The 16,077-nt window shown below is 45.6% G+C and overlaps 1 protein-coding gene across 1 annotated transcript in view; it reads left to right on the top strand.

Annotated features, from left to right (window-relative positions):
- The window catches only part of Spg11 (SPG11 vesicle trafficking associated, spatacsin), a 69,992-nt gene that overhangs the window by 28,333 nt on the left and 25,582 nt on the right, over positions 1-16,077 (top strand). The window contains exons 13-21 of the mRNA XM_051144516.1: positions 1,044-1,171; positions 1,725-1,900; positions 2,736-2,946; positions 5,178-5,381; positions 7,042-7,148; positions 8,897-9,042; positions 10,218-10,379; positions 12,172-12,238; positions 13,794-13,959. Of these exons, the coding sequence (XP_051000473.1) occupies positions 1,044-1,171; positions 1,725-1,900; positions 2,736-2,946; positions 5,178-5,381; positions 7,042-7,148; positions 8,897-9,042; positions 10,218-10,379; positions 12,172-12,238; positions 13,794-13,959 (1,367 nt within the window). The remainder of the gene's footprint in view (positions 1-1,043; positions 1,172-1,724; positions 1,901-2,735; positions 2,947-5,177; positions 5,382-7,041; positions 7,149-8,896; positions 9,043-10,217; positions 10,380-12,171; positions 12,239-13,793; positions 13,960-16,077) is intronic.

Here is a 16,077-nt window from a genome sequence, read left to right as displayed (position 1 = left end):
GGCTGTTCTGGAACTCACAGAGATCTGCCTGCCACTGCCTCCCAACTGCTAGGATTAAAGGCTTGTACCACCATACCCAGTGGTGGTTACACTTTTATTAGACCACTTTGATGAATTTTTTAACTTTAAAATGAATAAGTTTAGTATTTAGGGAATATATAAATAAACTTAATATTTATTTATTTATATTTTGGTTTATTTTTCTCTTTTTGGTTTTTCAAGACAGAGTTTCTTTGTGTAGCCTTGGCTGTCCTGGACTCACTTTGTAGACCAGGCTGATCTCGAACTCACAGCGATCCAGCTGCCTCTGCCTCCTGAGTGCTGGGATTAAAGGCATGCACCATCACCACCTGGCTTATGTTTTTGGTTTTTGAAACAGGGTTTCTCTGTGTAGCCCTGGCTGTCCTGGAACTCACTATGTAGACCAGGCTGGCCTCGAACTCCTAGAGATCCATCTGCCTCTACCTCCCAAGTGCTAGGATTACCTGCACCAACATGCCTCGCACAATCTTTTTTAATGATTGTGACTATTTTGGTATTTGACATTATTGTAATGGAAGAATTATGTGAATGTATATTAATGTAAAAAGTACTGATTACAAGGTTGGAAAGATGCTCAGCAGATAAAGGCTCCAGCTGCTAAGCCCGACAGCTTGGCTTCTATCCCTGGGACCCTCCTGGTGGACGGAGAGAGCCAACTCCATCAAGGCGTCCTCTGACTCACACACACACTCACACATAGGTGCATACACAAAATAAACAGTGGAATAAAAAAATGTTAGTGCAGGATACAATTCCTCCCTCCCCTCCCTCCCTTTTCCCTCCTCCCCTCCCTCCCTTTTCCCTTCTTCCCGCCCTCTCCCCCTCTCCCCATCTTCCTCTGTGGTGCTGCAGATCAAGCCCACGGCTTGAGGCCTGCTACCAGTGAGCTACATTCTCCAACCCAGAATACAGTTATTAAATGGCATTTAATCTTGTGCCTTTTGTTTTGCAAATGTTCTTGATTTTTGTGTGGTCATTGCTCTAATTGCTTCTTATTCAAGGTTGAAATTTTAAAAGAAAAAGAATGTTTTTCTGAAAAAGAAAGAAGAACTGTAGACTTTGTTCATCAAGTTGAAAAGCTTTATTCAGGACACTTCCTGGAAAATGTGCAGACACAGTCCTTCCCCAGGTAGGGCCATGAGTCCCTTAGGTGATAATGGAAGAGGATCATGGGTCACATTCCACTTGTAGTAATTACAGAACTAAGAATTTAGTCCCCAGCAAGATAAAATGTGTGTCTTAAGGAAGGGCATTAGAGGCTGGGCAGTGGTGGGGCATGCCTTTAATCCCAGCACTCAGGAGACAGAGGCAGGCGGATTGCTGTGAGTTCCAGGCCAGCCTGGTCTACAAGCAAGTCCAGGACAGCCAAGGCTACACAGTGAAACCCTGTCTCGGGAAAAAAAAAAACTTAAAAAAAAAAAAGGAGGGCATTAGAAATTTACTGTCACAGCCAGGTGTGGTGGCGCACGCCTTTAATCCCAGCCCTCGGGAGGCAGAGGCAGGTGGATCGCTGTGAGTTCGAGGCCAGCCTGGTCTACAAAGTGAGTCCAGGACAGCCAAGGCTACACAGAGAAACCCTGTCTCGAAAAAAAAAAAATTGCTGTCACTTTAACACTTGTCATCAGAGTTGTACTCTGCTCTCAGCAGATCTGAAGGAATGGCTTTTCCCTTCAAAACTTTAGGTACTGGATAAAGGAACAAGACTGTTTGAAGCCCAAGTCTGTCTTGGACACATTCCTCAAACATGATCCAAAAGATGAGTTTAACAAACAGGACCATAGAATTGCACTGAATTGGGCGCACTGGTGGGACCAACAGACACAGGAACGTATCCTTCTCCCCAGGCTGAGTCCAGAAGGCAAGTATAAGAAAACAAGAAATCTGACATATCAAGTGGGGATTGAATTAGGCAGAGATGTTTTCATATTTGGGGGTCTCCACCTTAGGGTTTCTTTCGGGGGAGGTTCACTTTCTGTAAAATTCAGTCATTACGTTAAGACCTCTTGCTTGTGGGCAGTGGTAGTGCACGCAGTGGTGGTGCACGCCTATAATCCCAGCACTTGGGAGGCAGAGCAGGTGAATTGTTGTGAGTTCAAGGCCAGCCTGGTCTACAAAGTGAGTCCAGGACAGACAGGGCTACACAGAGAGACCCTGTCTCAAAAAACAAAACAAAACAAAAGACTTCTTGTTTATAACGTTTTGTGATGGATTTATGGTGTGGTGCTAAAAAAAAGTCTTGAGGCTCAGTGAATGGGTATTGTCAGACTAAAGGCTGTCATTCTGCCTTCACGGTGACAGTCTGCTTCTCCAAACAGTTTCTGAGCTTCTCGTGGGAATTGGGGATTAGTATCACACCAGGCTCCGGAGCAGAACTAACAGGGCGAGCAGTGCTAAGTCATAGCATCAAAATCATGTTTGCTGGTGTGGCCTACATCTCTTACTTTACAGAGATGAGAGTTGACAACCCCCGGCGCCCACTTCATTCATAGTGAGAAACACCTGCCTTCACTGTTCCCGTCTGTAGTTTTGATTATTAAGTGAACAAATCAAAATAATAAGACTATAAAGGAGTAGAGGGCTTGAATAAATCACACATGACATGAACGCAAGTAGTCAGTAACAGTTCTGAATTGAATTACAAGTCAGTAGGCATAATTCACCCTATTTTAAAAGGTGCTTTGTTCTTCGTGCAGAATACAAAGCGCGTTCCCCAGAAGCCCTGTGGAGACACCTCACGGCTCGCCATGACTGGTCAAGCATTAGCTTGTGGCTGGAAGAATTTCAGAACCAGGAAAGTGTGTCACCTCAGCAGAAGAAGTGGCCCCGTCTGAGTGTTGATGTCATTGATCAGAACACTTGCTGCAACAATTCCATGAGGAATGAGATTTTAGACAAGCTGGCCAGGTGACTGAAGGGTTAAAGCAAGTGGGGAGAATAAAAGGAGGGAAAATAAAAACATACCGGCGAAAGGAAGAGCACTTACGTGGTGCCTGCAGGCCCTGTGCTCTGCTCAAGGTGTGTGATTGCACACATGTGATTTTTTTCCCCCTCTAAATTGCCACAAATTCGGTGCAGTGTGGCTTCATAACAGAACATTTAAAGGGTCTTGTTCTAAGTTGTTGTTTTTAAATCATCTGTCCTTAATGTCATGGGTGGTGAACAGATTCTCAAATTCCAGATGGAGGTTCTCCCTGCAACTTTCTACGCCTTCTGTGGTTTTGTTTATTGTGAGACACGGTCTTGTGAAGTTAGCCCAGGTTGGCCTGGAGCTTGCTACGTAGTGTCCTCTGATGTAGAGTTGTCAGGGGAGCAAGTGGAGCAAGTGGCAGAAGGCAAGATTTAGTGTCCTCTGTCTCCACTCTTTTTTTTTTTTAAAATAAGATTTATTTATTTATTACCTATACAGTATTCTGCCTGCATGTATGCCTGCACACCAGAAGAGGGCACCAGATCTCATTATAGATGGTTGTGAGCCAGCATGTGGTTGCTGGGAACTGAACTCAGGACCTCTGGAAGGGCAGCCAGAGTTCTTAACCTCTCTCTGTTCACCACCCATGACATTAAGGACAGATGCTTTAAAAACAACAGGTTTTATGTGGCTTGATCTAGTCTGTCTTCCAGTGAGGAAAGTTAGGTGTGCACATCGTGTGTTTCTTCCACCTTCCAGTCGTACTTGCCGGGGATATACTTAGGCTCTGCTGGCCTCACAGCGTGCACATACAGAGTCAGATCCAGGAAGTGAAGAGCAAGCCTCTCTCTCATGGCACAGGGTCCTCGAACATCTAGTTTGCTGGTCTCTGTTCTTCTCATTGCATAATGCTCTTCTTAGTTACTAAAAGGTCTTGTAGAGTTCCTATGATCAAACTGTTTGCCTTAGTGCCCTGCAGAGGTGGTGCAGTCTCCTCCCACTCTTCTCTCCTGGCTGGGCAGATGAGTGTCCAGGAACACAGCAGGGGCAAGAGGAGAGCTTAGCTCTGCAGAAAGGGGACACTGGAACCAATTTCTGGATATTTCACCAAAGAGAAAGTGCATGAGTGTTCTCCTTGTGTCTGCCTGTATTCCACATGTGCTTCTGGTGCTCACGGAGGCCAGAGGGGGGCGTCAGATCCTCGAACTGGAGTGACAGATGGCTGTGATGTGGTGTTAGGTACTGAACCCAAGTCCTCCAGAAAAGCAGCCTAGGCTTTAACCACCAGGCATCTCTCTGGCCCTTATATACTGTGTTTTGTTTTTGTTTTTGTTTTTTTTGTTTGTTTGTTTTTTAAAGATGTATTTATTTATTATTATATGTACAGTGCTCTGCCTGCATATACAACCACAGGCCAGAAGAGGGCATCAGCTCACATTACAGATGGTTGTGAGCCACCATGTGGTTGCTAGGAATTGAACTCAGGACTTTTGGAAGAGCAGGTGGTGCTCTTAACCACTGAGCGATCTCTCCAGCCCACGCTGTTTATTTTTAACTGACTGTGTTTTCCGTGTTCTTTTTGTATGGCAGTTACCATGTGTTCAGTAGTAAATTTTTAAAAAGTAGTATTTGCCCAGCACAGTGGTGCATGCCTGTAATCCTAGCACTTGGGAGGCAGAGGCAGAGGCAGGCGGACCTCTGTGAGTTCAAGGCTAGCCTGGTCTACAAAGTGAGTCCAGGACAGTCAGGGCTACACAGAGAAACCCTATCTTGAAAAACAAAACAAAACAAACAAACAAACAAAATCCTATGTACAGATTTCCTTTTTTAAAATTAGAATTTATTCATATTGCATCCCGATTGCTATCCCCTCAGTTTTATTTCCCATTCCCACCCTCCCTCCCTCTTCTGCCTCTTCCCCTCCCCTAGGCTTCTGATTGGTGGAGCCCTCCTACCCCACTGTCTGGACACAGCCTATTAAGTCTTATAAGGATAGCCTGCATCCCCTTCCTCCTCCGTGTACCTACTAGGCCATCTTGCCAATGGGCAGTGACCAAATCGTGGTCACCTGAGTGCACGTCAGCAGCAGTCCCCCCTCCCCCCTCACATTTCCAGCCTTGTTTAGCAGCTGGTGTGTTAACTGCTGTGGGTTCTCAGCAGAGTTTGTGGAAGCGTGTCTGATTTGAACCTCGCACTTTTAACTTCTCGTCTCAATCCCGCCCCACAGAAGTGGAGTTTTTCTTGCATCTGAACTGGAAGACTTCGAACTCTTCCTCCTGAGACTGAGCCGGATTGGGGGTGTAATGCAAGGCACCCTGCCCGTGCAAAGCTACAGCTCCTCGCAAGGGTGGGACTTTGATTCCCGCTTTATCCTCTACTGCTTGGAGCACGGCCTGCAGCATCTTCTGTACGTCTACCTCGACTATCACAAGTGAGTGCCGAGAGCTGGGACCTGGGCAGAGTGGAGGCCAGCACAGGGGCTTAGGATAAGCTTGAAGTCTCGACCTTCCTGCCCTGCTGCCTAGGTGCTGGGCCTACAGGTGTAGGCCATCTGCCTGCCTGCACGAAGCACTCATTTCTGTTTGGTTTTAAGACAAAGTCTCACTGTGTGGCCCAGGAACTCACTAAGTAGACACAGTTGGCCACCACCTCACAGAGGCCTACCTTTGCCTCCTAAATTCTGGTATTAAAGGCACCAGCTGCCATGTTTGACCCCTGAATGCTGAGGATTGAGAAACTGACCCTCACACTCCAGCCCCTGGCACATCTGCTGTCACAGGGTTATGTACAGCTAAAGACACGGGTGGGTTTCATTGATTGATCTCACATAGTATCTTATTAGCCTTTCAAATGGCTGGAGATTAGAATGAAATGATGTGTCCAAGGATGCCTGTCAGTGGCAAAGCCTTTGTCTATCACGTGCAAGGGCATTCACCAGCATTGCACGAAAAAAAAGAAAAGAAAAGAAAAACATGTTTGTTTTAAAAAAACTTGAAAGAGAGATTGTAGCACTCACTTGGAATTCTTTTTCTTTTCTTTTTTTTTTTTTAAGATTTATTTATTTATTATGTATACAGTATTTTGCCTGCATGTCAGAAGAAGGCATCAGATCACATTACAGACAGTTGTGAGCCACCATGTGGTTGCTGGGAATTGAACTCAGGACCTCTGGAGGAGCAGACAGTGCTCTTAACCTCTAAGCCATCTCTTCAGCTCCCTCACTTGGAATTCTTGATTCTTTTAAGAGAATTCTAAAAAATAAAACAAAATGAACTACTTTAATTCTATAGGCCCTGTAAAATGGATTAATTTAAAACTTAGGTTTATATAGGTAAATATACATAACTGGTCTTGTTAGCTAGCTTGCTCTGGGCAAGGCTGCATCTACAAGGGTTTCTGGAAGTCTGAACTCTGGTCCTCATGACTGCATGGCCCCGTGCGTTACATATTTACATATTTGTATCTATTATTATCATTATGCATGCCCCATCTCTTTTGTGTGTGCGTGTTTCTGTGCATGCGTGTGTGTGTGTGTGTGTGTGTGTGTGTGTGTGTGTGTGTGTGTGTGTGTCTACACTCACGGTGGGGAATGGCAGGTGTTTGTTTTACTCTGTAGCTCAGGATGCACTAGAGTTTATGGCCATTCTCCCACCTCAGCCTCCTGAGCACTGAGATTACAGGTGCTAGAGTTGATGTTCTTTTTTTGGCTTTGCCGGAATCCGACCAAGGCCTTGTCATGCCAGGCGAGTGTTCTACTACTGGAACAGATGCAGCTGATGTTCAGGTTTTTTGAGACAGGCTTTGACTGTGCAGCCCAAGCTAGCCTGGAATACATATGCTGCCTTAGACTACTACAAGATTGCTTTTCTTTTCTTTTTATTTTTTTTTATGAGGTTTATTGAGTGAACATGGAGAGAGAAGGAAAAGGGGGGAGGGGTACCCCAGAGAGAGACAGAGACAGGAAGAGTAAGAAGAAGAGACAAGATTGCTTTTCTAATGCTGGCTATCACGTGAGCAAATGTGCTCAGAACAGTCATGGTCCTTGTGCTAATCCCAAAGGTATTTGTTTGTTTGTTTGTTTTTAAATATAGACTTAGTCCTGGAAATTGTCCTTTTTTGGGAAAGAAAGAACTACATGAAGCTCACCCTTGGCTTGAATTTTTGGTTCAGTGTCGGCAAGTTTCCAGTAACTTAACAGGTATTATGTTTGGTGTTAATTACACAAACTTCCTCTAGGTAAACAGCCAATCTGTTGGCTGCTATTCAACTTGGGAACTCTAAAAGTAAATCCTTAGGCTGTAGTCAAGCATCTGACAGTACATCAGGCTCACATTTTACTACTGAAATAAAACCCAAAAAAAAAGTTAGCCCCTTGCCTGCCAAGAGGAGTCGGGATTGGCACCGAGAGCTTCTGCAGTTAAACCTCCTTCCCTGTGCTCCCCACTCTCAGCCACCATCTGCCTTCTAGATACCTGCTAGGAATCTTTCCTCCTTCTCCTCCCTCCCCCTTTCCTTTCTCTGTCTCCTCTTCTCCATCCTCCTTCTCCCTCTTCCTTTCTCTCCTTCCTTCACTCCTTCCCTCCCTCCCTTCCTTCGTCCCTCCCTTCCATCCCTCCCTTCCTTCCTTCCCTTCCTTTCCTTCCTGCCTTTCCTAGTGCTAAGTACATACGCCCCAGGCACATATGTGGAGGTCGGAACACAATTTTGTAGAGTCCGTTCTCCCCTTCCACTTTAGGTATGAACTGTATAAAAACTCACACAGTTTTCAGTTTGGAGCTTCAAATGGAAGGAAAAGAAACTCTGTTATGTCCTTGGAAGGGAGCTGCTAAAACAACTGCTTGGGTTATAACCAGGCAAGAAAGCCCCTATACCCCCAAGCATTCTAGCTAGTGTTTCCCAAATTCCAGGGAAAGATACAGGGCAAGCAACTGTATGTATCAGGCAATATCGACAACATGCCTTTTATATAGCGCCCCGTTTTGCTGGGGTTATGGGTGGTGGTATACACTTCTAATCCTTACACACGAGAGGCAGTGGTAAACAGATCTCTGTGAGTTCCAGGCCAGCTAGGGCTATATAGTGAGACCCTGTCTCAAACAAAGAAGGAAGCCACCTGTGACTCCCAATAAGGTAACGCCGGCATAGAGCCAGCCTGGGCTCTATGTGACTGCCCACAGTGGCTCTCGGTGACACTGCCATGTCTCCACCAGCATAGAGCCAGCCTGGGCTCTACGTGACTGCCCACAGTGGCTCTCGGTGACACTGCCATGTCTCCTTCCAGCTTCTTTCTGCTTTCTGCTCTTCTGTTGCTCTCCAGCAGGAATCATTAGCTCCTGCTTTGTGGAGGAGCACAGGTGGCATCTGCGTTTTCCAGCTGCCTTTGTATAATAAGACTTTCCTGTCATCCTTAGTAGGGGCAGTGATCATTCTAATGCTAGGCCCCCACTTAACTTACTAGTCTCTCATTTTTTGACAAGCTTGTCTTTGCATGTTTTTCCTTATAAGTAATAGTCTTGAATATATCTTAACATGAAATTTTTGCAGGTTTCTGCATGTAAATGTATTGAGTCAAAGGCTGTTGAAGGGTTTTCCTGTCAAGCCATATTGTTGTTCAGTGAGGTTGTACCTTTGCCCGGGGTCCTATTCACAATGACCAAAGAGCAGTGACACTGTTTTGTTTTTGTTTTTAAATCACTGCTGATATCAGTTGACCGGAGGCATCTAAGTCTCCTGCTTTGTGTTTATGGGCTTAGAATTTCTATTTCTTTCCTTTCCTTTTTCTTTGTTGAAATCTTCATTTTATGAAGACGAGTTTGCCTCTGCCCCCAACCCCCCCCCATGTCTTTTTGCTGCTTTTAAATTTAGAAAAGCCTAAAATTTTAGTTAAAATTTTCTTTTTCAGAAATATAGGTCTCTTAATTTAGTGATTATATCTTTTATTTCCAGATCCCAGACTGATCTTCCAGGCTAGCCTTGCAAATGCTCAGATTCTCATCCCCACCAACCAGGCCAGCGTGAGCAGTATGCTGCTGGAAGGGCACACCCTCCTGGCCCTCGCAACTACCATGTACGCTCCTGGGGGTGTCAGCCAGGTACGGGCGATGTGTGAACTTGTTGTGGCCAATAGGGTTGATTTTAAACTCGGCACAGGTAGTGTGAATGGTCTAAACCTCAGTCTGCGCTAAAGTCTGACCACTTTCAAGTGCCCTGTGAGACCTGTGAGCAGGAAACCGATGACTCCCACAATTCTGTGTGCTGAGCCAAAATGGAATAAGGTACAAATAGAGACCCCGTCCGTCCCTTTGATATGTTCTCTATAACTCCAGGATAGAGTCAGGACCTGTCACTTCTGCGAGTACATGTATTTTAGATCTGTGGCTTGTGATGCATCTTTGCTATTTCCCTTCTTAGAACATTATTGTAGAGCATGATTTCTAGCTTCCCTCCACACTCCATGGAGGGCCCACGTGTAGATGTGCCCGTCTGCTTTTTGAAGACACAGTGTGACTGGTGAGAGGGAAGGAATACTGCTCGCTGTCTCTCCCTGGAGTAACTACCCGAGACTGCTGCGTCGCCCTCACATGACTAAGCTACTTACTCCTGCTTTTAATCCCCTGTCAGAAACTAGTCATAGAGCACTGCAGAAGAAAGGACCTGGGAGCCATCTGTTTTGATAGTGTTTGTTTGTTTTTAATTTGTTTTTTGAGACAGGGTCTCGCTATACAGCCCTGGCTGTCCTGGAACTCAGTATGAAGATCAGGCTGGCCTCGAACTCAGAGATCTACCTGCCTCCACCTCCCGAGTGCTGGGCTTAAAGGGGTGTACTACCACACCTGGCTATTTTGTTTGGCTTTTGAGGCAGGTTCACTGTATAGTCCAGGCTGGTCCACAAACTTCCCATGTAGTCCAGGCTGGTCTTGAATTCTTAGTGATTGTCCTGCCTCAGCCTCTCAAGTGCTGGGATTTTACACATGTACCACCATGACTAGCTGGAATAGATTTTAAAAAAAAGATCTTTTAAGATATTAATGAATGTTACATATGGTAGTGATGGCTTTTTCAAACAACGCAGGGCTTGAAAACAACCAATCTAGCTCCTCTTCCTAACCCTGCAGGAAACTGAGGCTTGACCCAGTAGAGAAATAGGCAGCCATCCAGTCCAGGACAGGCTGCTGCTTTAGTGTCATCTTCTGAAGTGACTAGTTTTTAATCTCAAATGTGTTCTAGCTAGACATCCCCCACAGCTGTACTGTGTCTTCTCACCCAGGTCGTTCAGAATGAAGAGACAGAGAACTGTTTGAAGAAAGTGGACCCCCAGCTGCTGAAGATGGCCTTAGCACCCTACCCAAAGCTCAAAGCTGCCCTCTTCCCACAGTGCACTGCTCCTAGTGTCCTGCCCTCTGACGTTACGCTCTACCACCTCATTCAGGTACAGCATTAGGAGCTGGGTCTTGTGTGCCTCCGCCGGGGCTGTGCCTGGAAAACAGAAAGCATGCTGCCTGTTAAGTAGACAGACGCTCAAATAAGGAACCGTAGCAAAGAAGGAGGGAGCTCCGAGCCTGCGTCCAGGAGGATTACATGGAAGCCTGTGGGTTTGCTTCTATTTCAAAGGGGTTTTCAGACCCTCTGAAGCCTACTCGGGGTCTGGGTCAGAAGCATCTTTTGCCCATATCTCAGTTCTGCAGGCTTTCTTCATTATGTATACGTACATAGTGTCTTCAGTCCAACAGAAGTTCTGTTGCTCTTTAGAGATATAAAATCCGCCCTACTCTAACATGACAATTCTTGAGATGGACCAGTACTGCTTGAAAGTGTGGTCCACAGAGGAGGAGTGAGAGCCGCTTGTTTCTGGAGTGTTGTGAAATTAGCAGCCTGTGCTAACAGGCAAGTCTGTCGTGCCACCCAGTGCTCTCTCCAGGTCCCTTTTCTATAAGGAATTCCCCAGAGAACGAGGCTGGGGAGCCGGCTCAGTGGGTAAGAGCACTGGCTGCTTTTCCAGCACTCACACAACAGCTCACGACTGTCTATAACTCCAGTTCCAGGGGGATCTGCTTCCCGCTTCTGGACTCTCCAGGTACTAGACACATAAGTGGTGCCCAGACACACATGCAGGCACAACACTCATACACACAACGTCTTAAAAGAAGAATTCCTGAAGAAGACAGTCTCATGCTGGCTTCATGTTCTGGAGCCTGGGTCTCTGTCATGCAGAGCAGCACTGGGAAAAGTCAGATGCTTCAGTGCCACAGCACTTTGCCCAGAGTTGGCTCAATCAAAGGTTCCTTGCTTCTATAGCATTTGAATCAACTTCAAACATAAATCATTTCAAGTCTTTTCAACTCGACTTACATAATTTTGTTTTGTTTTTGTTGGTGTTGCTTGGTTTTTGTTTTGAGATAAAGTCTTATGTAGCCCTCAAACTCACTATGTAGTCTAGGATGGCCCTGAACTCCTAATCCTCTCTTTCCTTCTGCCCCTGTGCTGGGATGATTAGTGTGCACCATACCTGGCTATTTGTTTGTTTGTTTTAAAGCAACATCTTGCTGTGTTCCAGACTGGCCTCTTAAGTCCTGAGCTCAAGTGATCCTCCTGCCTCAGCCACCTGGATGCTGGCACTACAGGCTCATGCCAATATGCCTGGTGCCCAGGTAGCTCTGTGTGTGCACATTTTTGTGTTTGTGCAGATTCCCATGTGTGTGCAGGTGCACATGTGTGCCATTGTATGCAGAGGTCAGAGATCAGCCTTGAGTAGTGGTCCTTAGGCTCCTTCTCATCATCTCTTCCGGTTTGTTTGTTTGTTTGTTTTGAAGGGGGAGCCATGCTCAAAGAATTTATGTTCAGAGCAATAGCATATTTTATAAAGATTTATTTATTTATTATTTATACAGTATTGTGCCTGTATGTACTCCTGCATACCAGAAGAGGGTGCCAGATCTCATTATAAATGGTTGTGAGCCACCCTGTGGTTTCTGGGAATTGAACTCAGGACCTTTGGAAGAACAGTCAGTGCTCTTAACCTCTAAGCCATCTCTCCAACCCCAGAGCAATAACATTTAATTTATTTGGCTCTGGGGATCAAAGTTCAGGCCTCGCAGTGTGCTGGCAAACATTACCAAAGGTCTAAGAAGTGAGTCACTCCTGGAGGTCCGTCTGTCATTTGTTTTAGGGGCAATAAGCTTTTGAGTCTGATTGATGTCTCCTTTTTTTTTTTTTTCCCCCAGTCCTTGCCACCCTTTGATCCTAGCAGATTGTTTGGCTGGCAGTCTGCCAACACACTAGCAATAGGAGGTAAGTCATGGGGAGGGGGACGGTGCCGATTTGCTATGGAAGCATTTAGGTCATACTGAGCGTAGAAGATTTTCTATACAGGGTCAAGCCCTTTCCCAGTGCTTTCTATTGTAAAGTACTTCTGAATGGAAGACACTTTGCTGGAAACAAATTGAGACCATCTACATCGAAAGTCAGTTTGTTGAGTTTCTAGAACCTCTCATGCTAGGGATCAGATACGGGTCTGTAGCTCTTCCTTCTCAGAACCCCGTTGTGCAACATAACATCCTGAGTTTTGAGTGTTGGTGTTGACAGTCAGTAGATTATGGCTCGACCTTGTAATGTCTGTTTGACCTTGAGCATATGCTGTAACCTTTTTTCAGTTTCCTTTAAAATAAGGTTAGCAATAGTGTCCCTGTCCTGTGTCACTGTAAGAAAGAAGACAGGGTGGTCCTGATTGGTTGGTTGATGTGTTTTTGAGAAGGGTGTCTCATAAGACCAGGCTGGTCTTGAACTTTCTGAGTAGTACGGATTGGTCTTGGATGTCTGATGCTCCTGCTTCTGACCCTCTGTGAGGCTGGGATTACATGAGTTTTCCACCACACCTGACTCCCGTGTTTCTGGGATCTAATCAAGGGCTTCAGCATGTGAGGCAAGCACTGTACCAACCAAGCTGCAGCCTCAGCCCGAAGACAAGGTATTCTAAAGCTCTCGGTTATTAGATACCAGGTCCACGTGCATCCTCTATAGGACATAAGAAAACTCCCAGGGCTGGAGAGATGGCTCAGCTGGTAAGAGTGCTATAAGCAGAGGTCCTGAGTACAATTCCCAGAAACCACTGGTGGCTCACAACCATTTATTTGGAATCTGATGCCCTCTTGTGGTATGTAGGCATACATACAGAGAGAGCACTCATACATAAAATGAACAAAATCTTTTAAAAGGAAAGAAAGTTTCCCAGTTTTGTGCACTCAGCTTTCTGAGTTTCAGCTCAGTGGTCAGTATCTCATATGATGCCTCTGTCTCCATGCTTATAATGTAAAATGCATGCTATCTATGCTTATGGGAATACCTCAGAAATGTTTGACATGTAGTAGATGTGTGTCAAATGTATTGAGTACCTAAAAATGAATTTTCTGACCAAGCCCTCTAGCACTGAGACAAATCCTCTAGCAATAAAATAATAATAATAATAATAATAATAATAATAATAATAATAATAATAATAATAATAAAAAGAATTTTCTAGTGTATCTGTTTTATAAATTGAAAAACTATTCTTGTTTTCTTTTGTTTTTGTTTTTTGAGACAGGGTTTCTCTGTGTAGCCTTGCCTGTCCTGGACTCACTTTGTAGACCAGGCTGGCCTCCAACTCACAGAGATCTGCCTGCCTCTGCATCCCAAGTGCTTAGATTAAAGGGGTGCACCACCATGCCTGGTACATAAATTGTACATTTTATATATGCCTTGGACAACATACAAAGTGATTAGAGCAGGCAGTTTTGCTATGGAAGAGCTAAGTATTGCACGCACAGTTGCCAAGTCCAGGGGGTGATAAAGCTTTCTTTTTTCCCAGACACAGCCAGTCAGCTCCCACACTTTTCCAGCCCTGACCTGGTGAATAAATACGCAGTAATGGAATGTCTGAATTATGCGTACTATTTACATCATGGACGCCCATCATTTGCCTTTGGTACTTTCCTGGTCCAGGAGTTACTCAAGAGTAAGACTCCCAAGCAACTGTAAGTGCTAAGAGCTTAGTTTCTGCTCTTAAAAACACATTATGTTTTACTAATGCATTATAAAAAGTCATGGGAACCAATCCATCATTAACAGTGTTTAGTTGTTTACCTTTGTTTTGTTTTAAATATATTCTTTGAGAGTTTCATATGATGCCTTTAGATCATATTCACCCCTTACCTCAGTCCCTCCCAGATCCCCCCAACCTTCCTACAGCGTCATATTCTGAGTGTCTGTTCCCCTCTCTCACCTTAAGCCCACTTTGGTTGGCTGACTCCAGCTGAGCCTGAGGCCTGCCTAGGAGTATGGTCAGTACACTGGGTATCACTGCTCGGAAGAAAACTGACCCTCCCTCTCCCCACAGCAGTGTCAGAGGCCCCTCAGCTGGTGGCGGGACTTTATGCCCACCCCTCCTCCAGGCTGGGACTGTGTGGCTGAGCTGATGCTGGTCTTATGCACACTGTCACCATCTGTGTGAATGCATGTGCTCCTCCTGCCTTGCCGCACCTGGAAAGTCATCCACATAGGAGGGGATGTGACATAGATGTCCCAGTTAGGGACTGAGCACCCTGAAGTATCTAATTCTCTGCAAGTTGATCGCTGTGGGTCTCTGATAATCACCATCTCCTGCCGGGAGAACTTCCCTGATGAGGGCTGAGCACTATGCAGATCTGAAATTGAGGTCTGGACCTGGGCAGTCCCAGGTCACTAAGGTGGGTGGGGACAGCTGATTGTATTTAGATGGTGATTTTGTTGTTTCCACTTTTTCTTTATTCATCTCAAGTTTTTGGCTTTATTGTGTGCAGTATTTGCTAATGGAAAAAAATAAAACAACAACTCTCAAAAGAGACAGGCTTTAAAGTCATGTGACAGTTGCTCAGGCACCACCAGCTATAGCAGAGGGACTTCATAGATAATGCATTTCGTGCTCATGAGCTGCCTTTTATGCTCCACTTCATACAGAGCTGGGAGAACTGTTTGATGTAGCCGACAGCTAAATGTGTCTTTGTTTTATAAGTAGCACCGTGATGCATTTTAAACTTCGTTTTGTAGTACAGTTCCACGGTTCAGTAGTCCAGAAAGGTGGGAGCTGGAGACAGAAGTCCAGCCTCCGGCTCTCCACAATAAAGGGTTGCCATGCCTTGTATATCTTGCTAGAAAACTTCTACACATATAAAATGCACACCTGAGTCCTCTAAAACATGCTTTCAGATGTCAGCCTTGGAGCTGGAGAAATGGCTCAGCAGTTAAGAGCACTGGCCACTCTTCCAGAAGACCTGGGTTCAATTCCCAGGACCCACAGCTCATAGCTGTGGCTCCAGGCCAGGGAATCTCACGCCCTCTTCTGGCCTCCCTGGGCCCTGAGCACACATGGTGCACATACATACATTAAGACAAACACTCACACATATAAAACAAAAATAAATCTTTTTTGTTTTTTTTTTTTTTTTTTTTTGGTTTTTTCGAGACAGGGTTTCTCTGTGTAGCCTTGGCCATCCTGGACTCACTTTGTAGACCAGGCTGGCCTCGAACTCACAGCGATCCGCCTGCCTCTGCCTCCCGAGTGCTGGGATTAAAGGCGTGCGCCACCATGCCCAGCTAAAAATAAATCTTTTTTTAAAGTGGTATTGGTCTTTTGGGTGGCTTGTTCACACCCAGACTTGTCTCATAGCACAAGCTCAGTGCTTTTGAAAGTCTCCTGGGTGGAGGTGGAAGCGACAGTGCTTTGGAATATGAATATGGAATATGGAAGTAAGAGAATGTAAATTTGGCCAGCATCAGCAGGCGACCCTTGCTACCAAGCCTCACAACCTGAGTTTGATCCCTAGGGTCTGTGTGGTGGAAGCAAGCTGACCACTACAAATGGTCCCCTGACCGCCATACTCACACATACATGGCCCCCACCCCCACCTCACTGACTGACTAAGCTGACTGGGGCTCCTGGCACCACAGTCATGCTGTATCTGCCATCTCTTCATTTGCCTGTTTGCAGTGTCAGGCTTTGATAACGTAGGCACAGATGTCTCCCGGAGAAGTTACAGTGCCATGAGCGGTCCTGGCAGTGCTCTGATAAGGAGGGCGTGGAGGACACTGCAGCTAGCGGTGTGCTGGCTAAGACT

Source organism: Acomys russatus, chromosome 4 (genome assembly GCF_903995435.1).
Source record: "Acomys russatus chromosome 4, mAcoRus1.1, whole genome shotgun sequence".
Lineage (NCBI taxonomy): Eukaryota > Metazoa > Chordata > Mammalia > Rodentia > Muridae > Acomys > Acomys russatus.
This window is presented reverse-complemented; position numbering and strand designations above follow the sequence as displayed.